Here is a 20,337-nt window from a genome sequence, read left to right as displayed (position 1 = left end):
TAGAGTTTGAGACCATTTGATAACTATATTGTTTTTAAGTACGATAGCCTATGCCATGCAGCCTTTAATTTAGAAAATGACATGACAAACATCAAAGGAAGATTTTTCCCCCCTAAGAGAAAAGCTCCTTTTTTCTTGATAGGTAGCCAAATGAAGTAGTTTTATATATTACTTTCACGGTCTAGAAGCATATTTTCAGGTAACAATCCAACAGTCAAATTACTCAGGCCATAGGCTAGTGAGCAATGTCAATGATCCTCCTTTAACATTAAGAGCACTCAAAAAACCTAAAAAAGCCTCTAAAGAGAGCCTTAAATCCAGATCAGTTTGAAGACCAGCATAAAATAAAAGGAGTATTGCAAACTTTAGGAAGGGGATCAGTGCTCAGTAGGTGCTTAAAAAGACTATCAACAATTCAGTGGGGCAAACCCCAATGATAGTCCAGAACACTAAATTTTCTAGAAGGTAGTGCCGTGGCTATGGCTGAATGCCCACTCAGTCAATCACATATCACAAAAGCCATCTAGAGTAGGCCTAAAAGACAAAGCAATAGTATGATTGTGCCAAAGTGCAGAACAAGTCCCTCAAGAGCTCTAAAGGAGCAAAAAAGAATAGTTGACCACTAGAGTGGTCAAGAGTGCAAAGTTGATTAGGCAAGTTGCAGGAGGTGCAATCACCTGCTAACGTTACTAGTACAAAATCAGTCTCCTCCACAGTGAACAAACTAATCGGAATCGACCACGTGTATTTGTTCCACCTTTCCAACCAATCCAAAGTCATCCTCTCTATCACCTTAATTACCATGTTCTTCTACTTGAATCAAACCATTTCTTCTCATAGGTGCATTAACATTACGGGTACTGCATTTTTTATGGCTCAACACTCGATTTACAATGAGAATTATGGCCAATTTACTTGGGCAATCAGCGAGCGATGAAAGCCACTAGGACAGTTGTAAGAATTGGTGTTAAGGGCGGATAATTAGAAGCTTTGATACTCCCAATTCAATTCCTAGTTATTGCCATGGCTTACTGATACAGCGAAGAAACCACAAAGTGACAGTTTTTTCTATGCTGCCATACCTTTTAAGTCAATAAAACCCTCGCAAAAAGGAAAGCATGGTATGAACTATAAGATCGCATGGATCCCACAGTAGAATTACTTAGGAGGAAAACAAAAGGACATCTATCAAACCATTTAATTCATGCAGTACATGGAGTATAAGAAGCCAATCTTTTAAAAGAGGTGAACCAATGAACTACAATATGTTAGATCGCCTAAGTAATTAAAAGGCTTTCTTTCCGCATTCAGAACCCAATAATCTCTTCTTTTTTCCTACTACATAATTATATGGTATAATACAAGAAGGAATGATTAACCTAATAAACAATTGAGAATTCGTTCAGATGAATATTGTCAGAAGCATTTCCGGTGAACAATGGAAGGTCCTGTTTCATCATAGTCTGCCTTGGTTATATGCTGATTTTGGGGAAAGACAACTTTGGCAAGTATTGCACCTCCCACCCATGCTGAACACACTGTCAAATTCTCTGGCATATATTCTGGAGCCTGTAATGAACAAAAAAATTAGAACAAGAACTTGCATTATAAAAAAAGGCAGCATACATGTAAGGTTGTGTCAAACTTGCTAGGGTAAAACTCTTGGGAGGAGTAAAATGAAAGCAATTGCTAAACCATATTCGTTTTGATATTATTAATGCATGTTGCTAAATACGAAAATATCTAATCATGATTAACGGTATTCCTGGGAACTAATCAAGCAAATGCAAACCCATTTAACAAAAAGCAATTGAACGCAACGGTGGATTCCATTGCAATAGAACTCTTTAATGTACATCAAGCTGCAATTTTTCCACCATTTAACTAATAAAGTCTGGTTTTGAGTAATATGTCACATAAATATCTTAGGTTATCAAAATTTACATTTGTTACAATTGATTTCCAGGTGTCATAGAATCATTTCAATAGTTGCAACATTGTAAAATGCTAAAATAGAAGCATTTGAGCGTACTTTTTATAAACTAAACAGAAACACCATATTTGTGATTATAAACATGGTACATAATATACATTTCAGAAGATAAATTTTCAAAGACAAGAAAATAAAACTTATTGTAAATAATAGAAATATATGAGAAACCAAACTTCAGATTATACATGAGAAATTACAGAAAATTCCAGAAATAATGATTTAATGATTATTTATGCACTAGAAGCAAAGGGCAAGAAATACAACAAAGAGTGAACCAAAACTTTTGCTCAAAAAATAGCCATCAATTCAGGTTTGAGAATCACAGATGACCTCAATGGCAATCAGGGCAAATCATGCTCTCTCTTTTTTTCTTTTTTCTTTTTTTGATAAGTAATCAAGGCAAATCATTCTTACATTATTTTTCAAGTCCAAATCAACTATCACAAGCAGTAGAATAGAGTTAAAAAAGTATAATTCAACAGACAGGGTAGCAAACAACTATAGATAAGATGGGCTGTGATTTTTTTTAAATTGGTAAGTTATACATGCACCTAGTTGGCCTTGAACCTACAGCCTTACCCTCCATCCCACTACTATTGAAAAAGGAAGTGTCATTTGAGCAAGAACACATTAACAAGATAGGCACGAAGTTATAAACATTAATTTTTGATTTTTAGGAAAGAACGAATAATAAGAGTTGAAATATCTAATAAATCCCTTTTGTGATGAAATAGGTTACCTTGACCAGAGCAGGACGAACAGCAGATGAGCACAGGCTAGCTTCTTTCTGAAACCTGTCTTCAAAACCTGCAGCCAAAAGTAATTTAACCACTAGTCAGCAACTATCAAGCAACAATTTCCCCATAAACTAGGTCACTGACAAGGCACATGGCAACATGATGTTAGGTGGGACTTGCATCACAAATACAGTTCACTATCCAAACTCATAAATTCCTACATTCTATCTTACAATGTACGTTTGATGGAGCATCTCCATCATAAAACCTAAAATAATAACCTAAAACTCAGAACATTTATGGATCATACCATTAGTGTGGGCTTACTGGTTTATAGATTAGGTTTAAGCTAAAAGGATTATTGAGTTTGGACTTAACTATTTAAAATGGGCTTGCTGGATTTTAATTGGGTGTTGGGTTAATAGGTTTAGTGAGCCAGATCAGGCTGGTTAGAATCTGACCTGGTCTTATCTCCAGCTTGGGTTGGGATAGTTGGGGGAAATTCTCACATATCAATCAATTTTAGGCAATTAATAGACTATTTTGATAAGCAAATCAATACTGCAGAAAAACATATTAGTTGTACTGAGATAGGTCATTCAGCCACCCCCAAGCAAAACAATTCCATAACAAACATTCCTTACCATAAGTTCTGCAAAGGTGCAAGGGTTTATCGAGACAAATGGAACCAAAAATATGGCACTACAGGCAGCACATGTCCCTTAAAATTATCACACATGAAAACATTTCTTACAGAAAGCATACATAAAGACCACAGAGATCTATGTACTATTCAAGTAGCTGCAATCCTTGAAAAATTCAAACACACACAGTAAAAAGGTTTGCAACTACGAACTTCAACCTTTTCAAAGTCACTTGTGAAGTTTAGGCTAGCACTTGTCAATTTCTCCAGGCCCAAGAAGTTTAAATGCTTTATAAATACTTCATTTTTTCTAATAACTCCAGAGCTCCCTCTCCATCTCAAGGCAAGGTAAATTGGAAGAGGAAGACAGAATTTGAGGAAAGAGAGTACATTTATTTGTTGAATATGGTAAGTTGTAACCTGAATTATTATAGACATACTCTCTCTTGTTGCTTCTCATCTAAGTCTAAATAGCATGATATGCCCAAATCAAGAAAAGATTTCAAAGGAAAATTAGAAGAGCCCTACACATAGGGATACCTAACAATAAGTAAAGATCCATTTGAAACTCCTAGGATTTCATAAACAATGAATTTTAAAAGAGGTTTCTAACGAGAAGCACCCAAGAGAGACAGACAGAAAGAGAGAGGCCATATCATATCTACAGCAACTAAAGTTCAACAGAATCAATGAAAATAAAACACACCAGGCATCGAAGCAGTGCCACCACAGAGTACAGTGTTTTCTAGCAGCTGCCGGTGGTTATCAGATGACACAGTTGATATACTCCGAACTAGCTGCTCAACAATTCCATGTGCCTCTAAACCCAATAAAGATGGTTGAAATAAAGCCTCGCCAACAGTATATTTCTCTCTTCCAATCGTTATCACCTGAATAATAACAAAGTGTTATGTTTAGATGTATAACATGCTGACACGCTTAAACTAAATATACCTGTCATAAAGCCTACAGTTCATTGAAGAACTTTGGAAGCATTTACAGCCAATGGGTAGGTTACATTTGATATATAAATAACGTATTTGACTTACCTATCTTGCGAATTTTGTGATTAAATTTGAATTTATAAAAGATAATGATTCTCAATGAAAATAAATCAATTAAGAGAATTAAGTTAGAATAAAGTTAAGGAGTGTAAGTTTCAAAGATGCAAGAAAAAGAGAGAATATCATGTACTCACTTCAACATATCCTCATCTCAACCATTCAAAGTTGGCTATTTCCTGTTTTTATAATTCATTTTACTAAGGGTCCGTTTGGATACTGCTTATTTTGCTGAAAACTGAAAACACTGTAGCAAAATAATTTTTAAATGTGTGAATAGTGCTGTAGGACCCATTTTTAATGAAAGTTTTGTTAAAAAAAGAGGTTTGTGAGTCCCGTGAACAGTGCACGGGACCCACTGGTTACTCAGAAACGCGCTTCTCCAAAAAAAAAAAAAAAAAAAAAAGCAGACGCAGGGACGTGGATGCAATCCAAACACATACTAAGGCTCAATTTTTCATTAAACTAAAGCTATTTTCTATGTTTATAATCCATTCCTTTCACAGCATTTAGTGCACTTACTAACACTTCATTTTGCTATCTTTCATTAATCAAAAAGTTCCAAACTAAATAAAAATAAAAATAAAAGTACCAAGAACGCACACACACACACAGAGAAAGAGAGTCCCTTTTGCATAGTAAGTTAATCAAGACACTGTTCTGGAATTATGTAAATTTGGTTCTAGAAGGCTCAGAAAAACACAAGGCTACCCCGAATGAATTAATTCTAAATCAGATGCATTACATCATAAATTAGAAAACCTTGAACACAAACCTGTCCATCAGGAAGGGTATGCTTCTCTATCTGGCATGAATTTTTGGTCTTGTCATAAGCAAGTTCATCATCCGCACAACACGAATATTGCTCTTTTATTTTCTCAACATCAGACATGCTGATATTAACTAGCGGATTAGATTTGTGAAGCTCTTGAGCAAGTAACTTTGTCAAATCAATACCTCCAATTTCAAATCTTCTAGAGGCAATATGCTGAACGGCACCTTCAATTACTGGAGCAATATCTGGTTAAAGCCAAAAGAAGAGGGAAAAAAAATTCAGTCAGTTCAAATGTTCAATTGTGGTTTTCTTAGCCAGTGGACCAAAAAGTCTCCAATCCTCTAACTACTGATTCACACAGGCATGCCAAGCATTCCTATAGAACTCTAAGAAATTTCATTCTTTAAGTTACATATACCTATCTTTCCATGACCAATATCGACAGTGCATCCTGAGATACGTCCAACGGCATATAGTGATAACACTGCTTGCTCTGATGCATAAAAGCCTGAGATGTTGAACGTTTCAAACATCAGCTGCACCAACTGTTCTCTGACAGCCTGCAAAAACAATTATGTACTTTTTCAATTTCAAAAGGCTAATCTTATTATAAATATATATATATATATATTAAAAATAAATAAATAAATAACAGAAATTTGGAATATTTGATGTTGGCGAATTTCATTGTAGATAGAAGAAAAGGAAACATATTGAGAAGTGGGTTTTAATGATTGAAAACCACTTAACAGTGTCACAATCCCACATAAACCCTCTCCAATCCAACCAAAAAACCCCCCTCCATCACAGAAAGACAATCCATATTAAGCATGTGCACATGCACACTGAAATGGCCAACAATCAACCATTAATGATTCGCAAGAGCTGATATACAAGGTAGAGATTCTTAAAAGACAATCCCCACCCCTATGCACTGCCAATATTGTTTGTTTGGAGGTGTTGTGGTCGAGTGCACATGATGGCATGTGAGTGATGATGATATCAACTCTGATAGTCATCCGTACAGAATGTGCAGCAAGAATGACATCTCTTATTCAATAATCTCATTAACTAAAATGATAATAATATTGGAGTTGATAATATGAATTATAAAAATAATAATAATAAGAAAACAACAAAGAGTTTGACAAGAAACAAGTAAAAAAAATTCCTCACCTTGGGGGTAGAAAGGGGATCTGTAAATAATATTTGTCCTTCATTGCCCATCTCCCATCCAAGACCAGAATATAGAACATGGTGCAACAGATCTTCCATGGCATCCCAGTCTCTAATGTAACCTCGAACAACTGGATCAATAATAATTTCCTCAGACAGTGAACTATCATCCATTGATCCATCTTCAGGCATGCGTTTCATTTGGGTAGGAATTATCTGGATCACATAGGAAAAAAAAAGAGTTACAAAACTGCCTCAAGTCAAGAACATATGAACACTCCTTACATGCAGAGACAGAGCCAACACAAACATATCATGTAATGACAATGCTCCAAAGACGACACAAATGTACATGAGCAATCATGAGTGAATATGTTTCTAAGTAGAACAGCTTCTAAAAGGAAGTGTTAGGTGGTGGACAGAAATCCAAGAGGATAGCCACAACTACCAAGTTTCAGAGAGTAATAAAACACAATATTCAAAAAATAAAATAAAATCTTTTTTTCCCAGCCTCTGTCAGCAACCATGCCAAGATTAAGCAAAAGCCTTCAATCATCTATCTCCAATAGAACAGGTAGCCTTAATTCAGTATTTTCCATCAACCAACATACAATAGAAACACTTTTTTTCTATGTACCTCAGTTTTCTAAGAAATCAAACAAGGAGTGAATAAACCTCACTGACCTCCGCTCTGCCTAACCTAGTACAACTATTTGGCTTTAATACAGGTTGGCTCATCATCTCTCCAATTACACCAAAGTGGAAAATATGGTGGAGAAACAAATCGTACATTTAATGGTGTAGGGATCTCACTTGAGCTTGTCTGAATGGTCTCTCATCCTCAGGGACAAGTAATATTTATTCAATTGTAGACTTTATAGACTCTCTCTTTAAGAAGTACTTTGTATACACATCCTTTGTACATGAGGGACCTCAATTATCCAAACACTCTACTCCTTTCTATTCCTCACTTTCTCAGCAACCAAACAGAAACTGAAACACAAACCACACTCTCAACCCAGCCCTAAAAACATCTACTTTCCCTTCCTGTCAACTCAAAACCCCTAAACTTGCTTCCTTTTCCTCCCTTTCTCCCCAATTTTCTAACCAGCCAAACATAATCCTCCATTCAATAAACCTTCCCACACCAATTTAGCTCATCAGGTATTCATTTCACATTAACAAAAACAGTAAACAAAAAAAAATCTCACTTTCACTTATCTACAGTAATAGAAAGAACTTCACATTCAACTAACCCTAACTCACTAAAAAAACGAGAAAATAACGCTTCAACTCATATTCCCTTGTTTTCCTTTCTACAACTTTCTCAGCAACCAAGCACGAAGAAAAGCCAACCCTAAAAACAACTACTTTTTCTTCCTGTCAGCTCAAAACCCCAAATTTCCTTCCTTTTCCTCTCTTTCAACGCAATTTTCTAACCAACCAAACACGATTTCCCATTCAACAAACATTCTCACACGAATTTCACTTTTCACACCAATAAACCAAAAAAAAATTAAAAATTAAAAACCTCTCTTTCAATCATCAATAATAATGGAAAGAACTTCCACTCCACTAACCCAAAGCTCACCAAAACAACTTCAAAGCTTCAACTCAATTTCCGCTATTTTCTTTTCTACAACTCTCTCAGCAACCAAACACAAAGAAAATCCAACCCTAAAAACAACTACTTTCCCTTCCTGTCAACTCAAAACCCCAAATTTCCTTCTGTTTCCTCTCCTTTCTCCAATTTTCTAACCAACCAAACATCATTCCCCATTCAACAAACATTCCCACACCAATTTCACATTAACAAACAGTAAACCATAAATAAATAAAAAACCTCTCTTTCAATTATCTACAGTAATGAAAAGAACTTCAAACTCCACTAACCCTAAGCTCACCAAAACAACTTCAAAGCTTCAACTCAATTCCCTCTACTTTCTTTTCTACAACTTTCTCAGCAACCAAACTCGATGAAAATCCAACCCTAAAAACAACTACTTCCCCTTCCTGTCGACTCAAAACCCTAAATTTCCTTCCTTTTCCTCTCCTTTGTCCAATTTTCTAACCAACCAAACATCATTCCCCATTCAACAAACATTCTCACACGAATTTCACATCAACAAAAACAGTAAACCCAAAAAAAAAAACCTCTCTTTCAATCATCTAACGTAATAGAAAGAACTTCACACTCCACTAACCCTAAGCTCACCAAAAACAACGAGAATCATAAATTTTCAACTCAATTTTCTCCACTTTCTTTTCTACAACCTTCTCAGCAACCAAAACCCAAATTTGAAAACCTACTTTCCCTTCCTGTCAGCTCAAAACCCCAAATTCCCTTCCTTTTACTATCCTTTCTCCAATTTTCTAACCAACCAAACATGATTCCCCATTCAACAAACATTCTCACACGAATTTCACATCAACAAAAACAGTAAACCCAAAAAAAATAAAAAATAAATAAAAATCCTTTCTTTCAATTATCAATAATAACAAAAAGAACTTCACACTCCACTAACCCTAAGCTCACCAAAACAACTTCAAAGCTTCAACTCAATTTCCTCTACTTTCTTCTCTACAACTTTCTCGGCAATCAAACACGAAGAAAAGCCGTTCCTAAAAACAACTACTTCCCCTTCCTGTCAGCTCAAAACCCCCAAATTTTCTTCCTCTTCCTCTCTTTCAACCCAATTTTCTAATCAACCAAACATGATTCCCCATTCAACAAACATTCTCACACGAATTTCACATCAACAAAAACAGTAAACCAAAAGAAAAAATCTCAACTTCCACTCCGCTAATCCTAAGCTCACCAAAACGACTTCATAGCTTCAACTGAATTTCTCTACTTTCTTTTCTAAAACTTTCTCAGCAACCAAACACAAAGAAAATCGAATGCTAAAAACAATTACTTTCCCTTCCTGTCAACTAAAAACCCCAAATTTCCTTCCTTTCCCTCTCTTTCAACCCAATTTCCTAACCCACCAAACATCATTCCCCATTCAACAAACCTTCTCACACGAATTTCACATCAACCAAAAAAAAAAAAAAAAACCACTCTTTCAATTATCAATAATAATGGAAAGAACTTCCCACTCCACTAACCCTAAGCTCACCAAAACAACTTCAAAGCTTCAACTCATTTTTCCTCTATTTTCTCTCTACAACTTTCTCAGCAACCAAACATAAAGAAAAGCCATTCATAAAAACAAGTACTTTCCCTTCCTGTCAGCTCAAAACCATAAATTTCCTTCCTTTTCCCCTCATTCAATCCAATTTTCTAACCAACCAAACATGATTCCCCATTCAACAAACCTTCTCACACGAATTTCACATCAACAAAAACAGTAAACCCAAAACAAAAACAAAAACAAAAAAACCTCTCTTTCAATTATCTACAGTAATAGAAAGAACCTCACACTCCACTAACCCTAAGCTCACCAAAAACAACGAGAAACATAAATTGTCAACCCAATTTCCTCTATTTTCCTTTCCACAACTTTCTCAGCAACCAAACACCAAAAAAAAAAAAAAACCAAACCAAAACAAAAAAAAGGTTAAAGCTTTAGAGTACCATGGAAGGAGCTTGATCAGGAATGGCGGGACCGGCTTTGAGAAACTTGGAGCCGGCATCGACCACCGCAGCCTCCATCTGCAGCTTCCGTTTGAATCAAAAAATAAATAAAAAACCAAAAACAAAACCAAATCCAAAAACCCTAAAAGCTTTTGAGCTTGTATATATATATAAATTATTATATATAATAGCTCTGGTTCAAAGCTTCTTCTTTTAGCGTTTTGTTTGGGAAGTAAAGAAAATATAAAAAAGAGAATGGCTTTTTTTTTTTAGTTGTATTTAGCGGGATGAACTGAACAATTTGAATCTGATGATAATAACACTATTTTTTTTTTTTTTGGGTACTTGTTCTTTCTTCGGTGCCCTGGTAGTCTTTGTTTGTTTGACTCTCTTTTTTAATGTGTTTTTTTTTTTTTTTAATAGGGGAAGAGTAATAAGTAATAACGGTGAGTCTAAAAAAATTTAATAGTAATATATTGAGTAAATTTTATATTATACCCTAAAGTTTGAAAGTTTTTTAATTTTATATTTTAAAGTTTTGAGATTTGGATTTTATCACCGAAGTTTAGGGTATTTGAATTTTATACTCTAAATTCTAAAACTTTAGTGTGTAAAATCCTTATGCTCTAAATTTTAAGAAATAAAATTCAAACGCCTTAAAATTTAAGCGATAAATTTGAATTCTGAAATGTTATGGTGTAAAATTTAAATACCTTCAAATTTTAGAGGATAAAATTCAAATTTTAAAATTTCAAGGTGTAAAATCTAAACACCCCAAATTTTAAGGGTGTAATTTGCAATTTCCCTTAATAATTTTTCTCTCTTTTTTATAAATAATAATACTTAATTTACTTCTTTTTTATTATTATTATTGAAAACTTAATTTACCTCTAAAAGAAATATTTTAGCCACTGTTATAAAAGTTTGGACCAAAAGTTTCGAGCAAAATTTAACCTTTCATAGGTCTTGGGTCATGATTTAACTAATGAGTTAATAAAAATTAAAAAATATTTTACAAAAACCTATAAAAAAATAAGTTAAAAAAATACAAAGAATATATATCCAAAATTAAAAAAATATAGTAAGCATAATACTTAAGACAATATTTGTATAAGGTAAACATAAAATGCTCCTTTCTTTTTCAAAAATTTAAAATTATTATAGCTTTAATATATACTAGTATTTGGGTTCAAAACAAATTTTTTAGATGAAAATTAGCGCGGTCAATAATTGCTATTTTGGTGATTGAATCGCGTGGATTGTAAAAGCTCTAAAAATCTGCTTTTTTTAAACCACGGATATGGTATGATTTATAAATGCAATTCGGCTAAAATCACACTACAAAATGATTTCTTTTTTTGCGTTTAGTTTGTTAACGCGTGTTTCCTCTGTAAGAACGCCTATCCATATGGACTCTTAAACTACCACGGTTGCACTTGCAATTGAAGGTAAATTGCTCTCATTTTAGTGAGAGTTGGAAAAGAGTTTAATAGGCAAAATTTTCAAGTTTTTTGACATAATAATCTTCAAGTTCAATGAAGCCTATGTGTAAATGTTTACGGATCAAATGTGGTCTGCATCTTAACTCTCTAATCTAAAAGTAGGTAAATATTATTGAACATAAATTATCTAATCAGTCCGCCTATGAACACACTCAATTTCACAATTCCTCCATTTCACTCATTTTTTAATTCTTTTTTTTTTATATATATACTATATTTCTCAGTAAAACTCCTTCAATTTTCTGTTGATTAAACTTTCTAGGAGCATACCAAGTTCTTGAGCATGGTCCATGGTCAAAAAGTATCAGACATTTAAGTTACATTGGAATAGTTAAATTGAAACGAAAAGGGTAATCAGCATACATCAATTGCTTGCCTAAACCAAATTTATATACAAAACCAAATAACTTTAATACTGTATCATATCAGACTTGCTGCAAACGATTCATGGCTGCAGCAGCATGGACGATAATCCTGCCGGCTTTCGCCCTCGGTGATCAAAGCCACGTCCATTAAATTACAGTAGTTTGTATCCAGTGAAAAATGGCCATTGGTTGCTGGAGCAGATGGTTCACCATCCTCCACCAAAATTAAGCTGGATTGCTCGCCAATGGAGGAATCATTGTCACCAGTATCCTCAATGAAAGGAGGTTCAATACTTAATTTCTGCATGTCGGTCAAAAGAGCTTCAAGGGGAGTCCAAGTCTTAGAAGTCTCCTGAAATGCAAATTTCACATCCAGAACTGGAGTCTTGAAATCCACTGCAGAAGCATAAGAAAATTCAAGAACTTTCTGCAGAATGTCAGACCCAGACTTTTTGCTTTCAGTAGCAGCAACTAATTCCAAGCTTGCAACAGCTCCTTCCTGGGTAGTATCAGAGACATTCTCGGTCTGACTTGGAAGCACACCATCTGAGATATTAGTATTATCAGGAACTAAGATGTCACTTATCTCATTGCTCACTTCTTCATTTTCATTTTCCTTCACTATCTGATAGGAATCTGTTCTTGCCACATCAGGTTTAGCTGAAGAGACACCAATGTCGATTCCTGTGGCCTGACAATCGTCTTCTCCTCTGTCATAGTTCTGGCATTCGTTGTGAGCCCCCTCGGGTGTCTTCTCTGAGTAGTCATCATTAAGAGATCTAGTCACATTCCTTTCACCCTCTAAAAAAGTATCGGATGAAGTTGAATCTTTCATGCTCTCTGTCCCATCTGTTTTATCATAAGAAACTGAATGATCTGTATCTATTTCGCATTGAACTCTAGTTGAATCTTTTTTATCGTCGTTTCCATCTTCTTCATTCGAGAACTCAGGGGCTTTAACTGCAAGAGTTTGAGTATATTTTGGAGGCTGAATTGAAGTTGAAGATACAAATCCTTCCAGTGCTGATGCCAAAGCATCATCAATTGACACAGCCTGCTTTGGTTTATCCTTTAAAGGACTTGTCACTGATTCAGACGCCAAATTTTCTTCCTCATCATCAACATTTGAAAACTCAGGAGCTGTAACTACTAGACTTGGGACCACCGAAGTAGCATTTACTGAATCAGATGTATCATTAAAAGGGATGGATATGGCTTCTGAACAAAAATCCCTCTTATCTGATTCAAATGACCCACAATTGAGACAACCAGTTACACTATTGTAAAAGGAGTAGGTAACTGATTCATTGCTAGAAAATTCAGGAGCACAAATTCTTGAGCGAGATGGCAATTCAGAATTCTCTGATTTCTTGTTTAGCACTTCAAGTTGCTGCTCTACTCTCTCGAGTCTTGCCTCAATGCTGCCTATGGGCTTTAGCATGTTTTCTTCAAACCTCAAAAAAAGATCTTCTATTCTGGCCACTCGAGAAACAAGTTGATCCATGGCTCTTTCAAGATGAGTATATGGCGGGTTATCAGGCTTGATTTCTAAAACAGGAACTTGTGGAGGGTTCTGTAACTGAGCTGGACCAGCACCATCACCATTCACTGCTTGCAACTTGACATCTTGATGGTCAGTTATGCTGGATTTTCCTTCCTGCGGAATTTTAGCAGCAAAAGTTGTTGGATCAGTTGATCTTGAACCAGACTCTGGGAATTTCTGCGTTTCCCTTGTATCAGTATTGCGTGCAGTCGACTTGGAAAACTGCAAAAGGGTAGGTACAAGCATGGCCATAAGAGAACTTCCAGCTGAGTTTTCAATCTGACCCTCTTGATTTTCAAAATCAGCATCATCAACAGGATCCGCAAACACATACACTTCATCAACACAGACACACCCTTTACTCTGAAGTGAGAGCAGACGAAGTGTGAGGGATGTGCAAGGACTAGCATCAGTAATCTCTGCTGTAGCCTCATATAACTCCTGAAATTTTTAAGATTAAGTGAAAAAAAATAATGAAGAAAAAGAAGAAAAGCACAAAAGAAAAAACTGAAGGGAAACATGCAAGCAAAACCAGGCTTGAATAGTCATTACCCTAAGCATTCCATCTTTTGGTAGCATCCCTTCCTAGAATTTTTTTTTTTTTTCCTTAATAAGTAAAATGACAAGTAAAACTGGCTAGAGAGCCTTCCCAGATAAGCCTAACAAGTTTTTATGATAAGTAAAACAAGCCTAAGAAATAAAGGATAAATTACTCAAATTTCCCCTGGATTCTCAAAAATTACACCTACTTCCCTTGTATTTTTTGGAATTACAGTGCAGAACCAGTTAAGAGATACCATAAACAGAAAATGAAGATTGTCAATTATACCCTTACCATTAAAAAAAAAAAATTTGCTTCATCTCAAGGGAGGGGGGATGGGTTTGAAATTAAAAGATTTATGTCATTTATACTCCTCCTCCTCCTCCTCTTCTTCTTTCCTCAACCGTAATATTTCACTTCCTTTTTATCTACAAGTCCTACATTTACAAACTCAAAACCACCATCAGAGAATCCAACTTGAACTTGATTCCATCTGTTAATCCAAATCTCAGGATCCCAATCCCAAATGAAATACCAAAGCCAACCAGAATCCATATGCCCCAAATCCATATAATAGAGGTTCGACTATCAGCAATAAGCATTGCATATTCTGTAATGTCGTCTTAGCACTGTGTGGGTTCCCCTTGGAAAACCAGGTTTGTTGAGCGGCTTTGTTGGTTGCAAATAAGCAAAACTCAGATGTCAATGGTCTACCAGTCCACACTGACAACAGAAGTCGCAGTGAAATAGTAAAACTTTGGCTTATGTGAAAGGTTCAAGTGGTGGCTGGATTTAACAAAAGCAATGGCTTTTAGCCATGGGAGGTAGAGGGTAGTGGTTGGTTGAATTCCCCCTTAAGAAGAGACTTGTTTTCCCTTGGATCATCAACAGCAGGTTTCATTTCATAAGAAATGAAGCCTCTATGACGGTGTGATCTGCAACTTCTGTTTGGACAAGGATCTCACCACCTGCCCTGGGGTAGGGGGAGGGGGGACCTTCTATTGATTAGCTAGGGGTATTTTTCTTTTTTCTTTTAACATACTATGTGATGTAGAACAAGGGGGCCTTGGGATAAGGAAGATAAGACTTTTTAATGAAGCTTTGCTTGGAAAGTGGCTATGGAGATTCGGGATGGAGAGGACGGCCTTTTGGAGGCAAGTGATAGAGGTAAAATATGGCTGTGAAGGGGGTGGCTGGTGTACTAGGCCTGTTAATGGTCCATATGGTGTGGGTTTGTGGAAAATATTCGTCAGGGATGGCCTTCTTTTTCTCGCCACATTCTATATGATGTTGGGGATGGGTCAAGAGTGAAATTCTGGCAAGACCATTGGTGTGGTGAGACTTCCCTTGCAGTCAGTTATCCGGAATTGTATAGATTTTGCAGAGACAAGGAGGCTAGTGTGGCTGAGCTTATGAAGCTTGATAATGGAGTTCTCTTTTGGGATGTAAGTTTCTTTAGGGGTGTACATGCTCGAGAATTAGAGGCATTGGCTGGTTTTATGGATACCATTTATGGTGCTTCGGTGAAAGGATTTGGTGAGGATAAGATGTGCTGGAAACTTGATAGAAAGAAGTGTTTTATGGTTAAGGATTATTACAGTCTCTTAGTGGGCTCCAATGATTGTTGCTTTCCTTGGAAGAATATTTGGAAACAGAAAATTCTTTCTCGTGTTGCTTTCTTTGTTTGGACTGCTGCTTTGGGGAAGTGCTTAACGATTGACAATTTACGTAAAAGGAAGATTTGGATATTGGATTGGTGTTACATGTGCAAGTGCAATGGTGAATCGGTTGATCATCTTTTTCTCCATTGTCCGGTTGCAATGGATATGTGGGCAATGGTGTTTGGATTGTTTGGAGTTAGCTGGGTGATGCCGCAATCTGTAGTGGGGCTATTAGCATGTTGGCAAGGCAAATTTGGTTGTCATCGAAATGGGCATATATGGATGACTGTTCCACATTGCTTATTGTGGTGTCTTTGGAGAGAGAGAAATAACAGGTGCTTTGAAGATAAGGAGAGATCAATTTCAAACTTGAAGCTATTTTTCTTTAGAACCCTTAGAGATTGGTTGACTGCTCTGCAGAACCAATCATCTTTATCTTTTCTTGATTTCTTAGATTCTTGTAATTTGTGTTCTTGACTGTTTAACCCTTGTACACTCCCTGTGTACTAGGGTGTTTCATTTTTGATATCAATAAACATCTTACTTATCAAAAAAAAAACAAGGGGAACAACAAAAATCTGACTTAGAACTCTTGGAGCAGATCTGGTAACACTTCAGTTTAGTGGGTTTAGGGTTAGGTTTTGGTGGGGAAGATCTGGAAAATAATAGGGTTATAGGGTTTTCCAACGGAATAAGGATTAGTAGGGTTTAGGGATGAAACAAAGGAGAACAATCAAGGTTTGGGCGGCTTTTCCTATGCTGTGAACAGTGATCCGTGAATAGTAAAAAATATAAAAGATAAATAGATAATTCTAGGAATCACACCTAGACTTCCTAAGCATCACACCTAGGGTTCCTTGGCATCACACCTTGGAGAAGGTTGCATCACACAAACCATAAAGAAGCATAGCTCTTAAATTCTAAAAACATTCATTAATAATTAACTAACTCAATAGAAAGTACTACAACTCTTAAAATAGAAGACTAAAACTAATCCTAGTAGCACTAGGATTTCTTAAAACCCAAATAACACTTGGGCTTGGACTCCATAGGCTTTTACTACTAAGCCCAACTAATTAACCAAACCTAAATAAAACCCAAAAGAAGATCTAATGGACTGTTAGCAAAGCCCATTCCAGAATATTATGAAATTACAAAATTGCCCTTGAGACTTAAAATCAAATAAAATATAACAAGTCTGTCTTCCCGTTGCCTCCTGCATCACTATGATAATTTAAGTTTTCCATTTTTGATTCCATGGTGGTTAATTAATGGGATGGGCTTCAATTATGCCATCCATAAAACTTAAGGAAAGTACCTTATCCAAAAATAAATTAACCAAAACAATGTCCTCATAAGTTGAAATTTTGATCCTTTGAACTGTTCATCTGCTTTGATCCTATCACTAGGACATATGTGAAGAGAACATGTTTCCTCTTTTATTTTTTGTAATTTTTCCTTTGTGTTTCTTGGGGAGGGGATAAAAGTGTATACACATGCAGGCAAGCGATATACATCAAGACACACTGGCCACCATTTCAATAGCATAAAATGAGGACAGAAAATACTTGAATAAGTACATGAATAGTCATCAGCATACCTGTTTGCTTGTCCATGCCATGCTATCAGCCTTTGATGGCACAGCAATGGTTTTATTCTCAACCACAGGACCACAAGGGGCTTTCACTTCAACCCAGCCATCTTCATTGGTGGTCAAATTACTACCATTTTTTATCTCTTCTTCACCGTCGCCTTTTCTAGGCCCATCCAGATTGGCAGTAACACCTTCAATGTCAGTTGTGAACACTTCCTCATCTCTAGCAGCAATACCGCAGCGAACAGTACACAGATACTCATTGTCTTTCTGTGGGCCAGATTCATAGTATATCTCATAGACTCGAGCAGTACTTCGAACATATACCTGCCTCACCTCATGCTTTTGAGTGAAACCAACTGTAGTGCAAGAAGTTCTATATCATTTATGAGGATAATGTGCGAGGTTCCAAGCAATTTTCTCTTCTACTTTCGCTAGAAGATAAATCAATAAAAGTTTTTGGTGGATGTTTGTACGTCAAGAGCTACTTAACAAACCCAACCAATTTTACCCAAGTTTCGTAGTCATAGAAATCGCTTCTATATCTTTTATAAGTAATTATACTTGTTAAAAAAATAGGAACTACCTCATAGAAATATAATCAAAAAGAGAGATTGTGGTTTTCGGGGAGTGGAATAGCTAAGTCCCAAAACATAGAAATTGCTTCAAACTACCTCATAGAAATTGCTTCTATGCTTTATCACCTACAAAATTGGAACAAATATCTAGAAATGACCAGTGCATTCAACAACAAATAGTCGAATTCAATAACAAAGAAACAATATCAATATTTCTGAAATGATCATTCAAGTTTTATCATGTTTCTAGATCCCCATAATGCTTCGTTTAATTATTCCATTGCGGTATACTTAATCCTCTATTAAGCTTAGTATAGTTTTCATGCTGGAAAAACCTAACAAAATAACATAAAACTCAAAATCTAACTATAGTTTCCTTTAATTTTTCAACCAAACAGAGAATCGTACCCCAATCTTTGCGAACATAAATTCACTAACCCTATCCGTAATTTCTTCTAATTTTTTTTTTAAAGGAAAAACAATAAGGTGCAAAAAGAACAGATGACTAAGTCTAACAAAGAGAATTAAAAAACCTATAAACATAAATTTTCTTTTCCTTCGTTTTCTCAATAACCAAACAGAGTGTAACAACCCCAACCTTTGCTAACATAAAATCACTCATCCTCTTCAAATTTCTTAAATAAATAAAAAGTAAGGTTCAAACAGAACAGATAACTAACAAAAATAATATAAAAACTCAAAATTTTAAAATTTTCTTTTCCTTCATTTTCTCAAGAACAAAACAGAGAGTTAAAACCCAACATTTGCCAACACAAATTCACTAATCCTATCCAAACTTCTTCAAAAAATAATATAAAAGCTCAAAATTTTAAATTTTCTTCTCCTTCTTTTTCTCAATAACCAAACAGAGAGTTAAAACACCTACCTTTGCTGAAATAAATTCACTAATCCTATCCAAACTTCCTCCAAAATACAAAAAAAAAAAAAAACAAAACAAAACAAAACAAAACAGATTATGAACAAAAAGAATACAAAACTCAAAAATATACTTTTCAATTCCTTCCTTTTCTCAAAACCAAACAGAGAGTTAATACTTAATCCCTTACCATTGCCAACATAAATTCCACGAATCCTATCCAAATTTCTTCATTTTCCTTCATTTTCTCAATAACCAAACAAAGAATTAACCCGAACCTTTCACTAACACAAATTCACCAATCCCATCCAAACTTCTTAGTATCAAAACAAGTAAATAAAGGTCCAAACAGAACAGATAACAATTCATGTACTTAATTCCTTACCATTGCCAACATAAATTCACTAATCCTATCCAAATTTCTTCAAAAAAAAAATCCTAAAAACTCAAAACTCAAAAATCTAAATTTCCTTTTCCTTTATTTTCTCAATGACCAAACAGAGAGTTAACCCCAACTTTTCACTAACACGAATTCACCAATCCCATCCAAACTTCTTAGTATAAAAACAAGTAAATAAAGGTCCAAACAGAACACAGAACAACAATTCGTGTAATTAATTTTCCCAGAAAACATTCCAACTAACAAAAAGAAACAAGGATAGTAGCAAAACAAGTAAATAAAGATCCAAACATATCATATAACAATTCGCAAAACCAATTCTCCCGGGAAATTCACACTCAGGAAAATGTTTTCCCGATAAATATTCCAACTAACAAAAAGAAACGAGTATAGTCAATAGTGGCAAAACAAGTAAATAAAGATCCAAACATATCACATAACAATTCGCGAAATCAATTCTCCCAGAAAACTCAACACTCATTCCTCGGGAAAAAGTTTTTCCGGAAAACATTCCAACTAACAAAAACAAACGAGCATAGTAGCAAAACAAGTACAGAAAGATCCAAACATATCATATAACATTTAGCGATATCAATTCTCTCGGGAAATTCACACTCAGGAAAATGTTTTCCAGGAAAACATTTTCCAACTAACAAAAACAAAAGATAATAGTAGCAAAACAAGTAAAATAAAGATTAAAACATTTCATATAACAATTCGTGAAATTAAATTTCCCGGAAAACTCACACACTCTAATTCCAAAAAAGAAAATAATAAAAAGCGAGAATTGAAATTCCGTTCTAGAACGTACTTTTGATCTCGCAAGGGTTCGAATCCGGTGAGGGAGGGCGCAGAATAAGCGGGGATTTGTCGAGTGTGGTTAGATTTGAATTGGCGATTGTGGTTTCTTCATCTTCTTCTTCTTCTTCTTGATCGTTGGAAAGATAGGACTCGAAAGTGACGGAATTTACGAGAGAGCCACCGGCGATGGTCCAGTTCGTGGAGGAGCTCGACGAAACTGCGGTGGTTGTTGCGGTGACGGTGGTTTCCGATTCCATGCTGGTTCGTTTTCTTTGCGTTTGGGTTTTGTGACTGTGACTGTGACTCTTGTCTCTCTGTGTGACTGCTGCTATATATATCTTTTTCGGATTTCTTTTTTAACTTTTGGACTTGGATAATTTGTGGTTTGCGTTAAATTAACTCTACCAAGTACCAAGTTAACCTCTCAAAAATAAATATAATAAATAAACAATATAAGTTTTGTAATTTTTTTTAGGAAAATATAAGTTTTGTAATTGATGAAATATGTAT

The 20,337-nt window shown here is 35.4% G+C and overlaps 2 protein-coding genes across 2 annotated transcripts; both read right to left on the bottom strand.

Moving 5' to 3' along the window:
* Positions 1-1,216: 1,216 nt before the first annotated feature.
* LOC142617732 (actin-related protein 7) lies at positions 1,217-10,332 on the bottom strand. The gene is made up of 7 exons (XM_075790686.1): positions 9,966-10,332; positions 6,386-6,601; positions 5,628-5,769; positions 5,210-5,454; positions 4,080-4,263; positions 2,733-2,800; positions 1,217-1,569 (listed from the first exon to the last, which is right to left on the bottom strand). Exons 1-7 carry the CDS (start codon positions 10,041-10,043, stop codon positions 1,417-1,419), a joined length of 1,086 nt encoding a protein of 361 aa, XP_075646801.1. The 5' UTR covers positions 10,044-10,332; the 3' UTR covers positions 1,217-1,416.
* Positions 10,333-11,623: 1,291 nt separating this feature from the next.
* On the bottom strand, positions 11,624-20,154 carry LOC142617169 (uncharacterized). Its single transcript, XM_075789901.1, has 3 exons — positions 19,838-20,154; positions 17,178-17,530; positions 11,624-13,816 (listed from the first exon to the last, which is right to left on the bottom strand). The coding sequence occupies exons 1-3, from the start codon at positions 20,082-20,084 to the stop codon at positions 11,888-11,890; spliced, it is 2,529 nt and encodes an 842-aa protein (XP_075646016.1). The 5' UTR covers positions 20,085-20,154; the 3' UTR covers positions 11,624-11,887.
* Positions 20,155-20,337: the final 183 nt, after the last annotated feature.

Source organism: Castanea sativa, chromosome 11, assembly GCF_040712315.1.
Source record: "Castanea sativa cultivar Marrone di Chiusa Pesio chromosome 11, ASM4071231v1".
NCBI classification, from domain to species: domain Eukaryota; kingdom Viridiplantae; phylum Streptophyta; class Magnoliopsida; order Fagales; family Fagaceae; genus Castanea; species Castanea sativa.
This window is presented reverse-complemented; position numbering and strand designations above follow the sequence as displayed.

Excerpts from the sequence above, each read along its gene's own strand:
- LOC142617732 (XM_075790686.1), bottom strand. The coding sequence starts at position 10,043 with ATGGAGGCTGCGGTGGTCGATGCCGGCTCCAAGTTTCTCAAAGCCGGT. Across the intron at positions 5,455-5,627 it reads TATTGGTCATGGAAAGATAG|ATATTGCTCCAGTAATTGAA; the intron begins GTATATGTAACT and ends GGCTTTAACCAG. Across the intron at positions 2,801-4,079 it reads TGGCACTGCTTCGATGCCTG|GTTTTGAAGACAGGTTTCAG; the intron begins GTGTGTTTTATT and ends TTTTGGCTGCAG.
- LOC142617169 (XM_075789901.1), bottom strand. The coding sequence starts at position 20,084 with ATGGAATCGGAAACCACCGTCACCGCAACAACCACCGCAGTTTCGTCG. Across the intron at positions 17,531-19,837 it reads GAACCCTTGCGAGATCAAAA|TTGGTTTCACTCAAAAGCAT; the intron begins GTACGTTCTAGA and ends CTTGCACTACAG. Across the intron at positions 13,817-17,177 it reads TGGCATGGACAAGCAAACAG|GAGTTATATGAGGCTACAGC; the intron begins GTATGCTGATGA and ends TAAAAATTTCAG.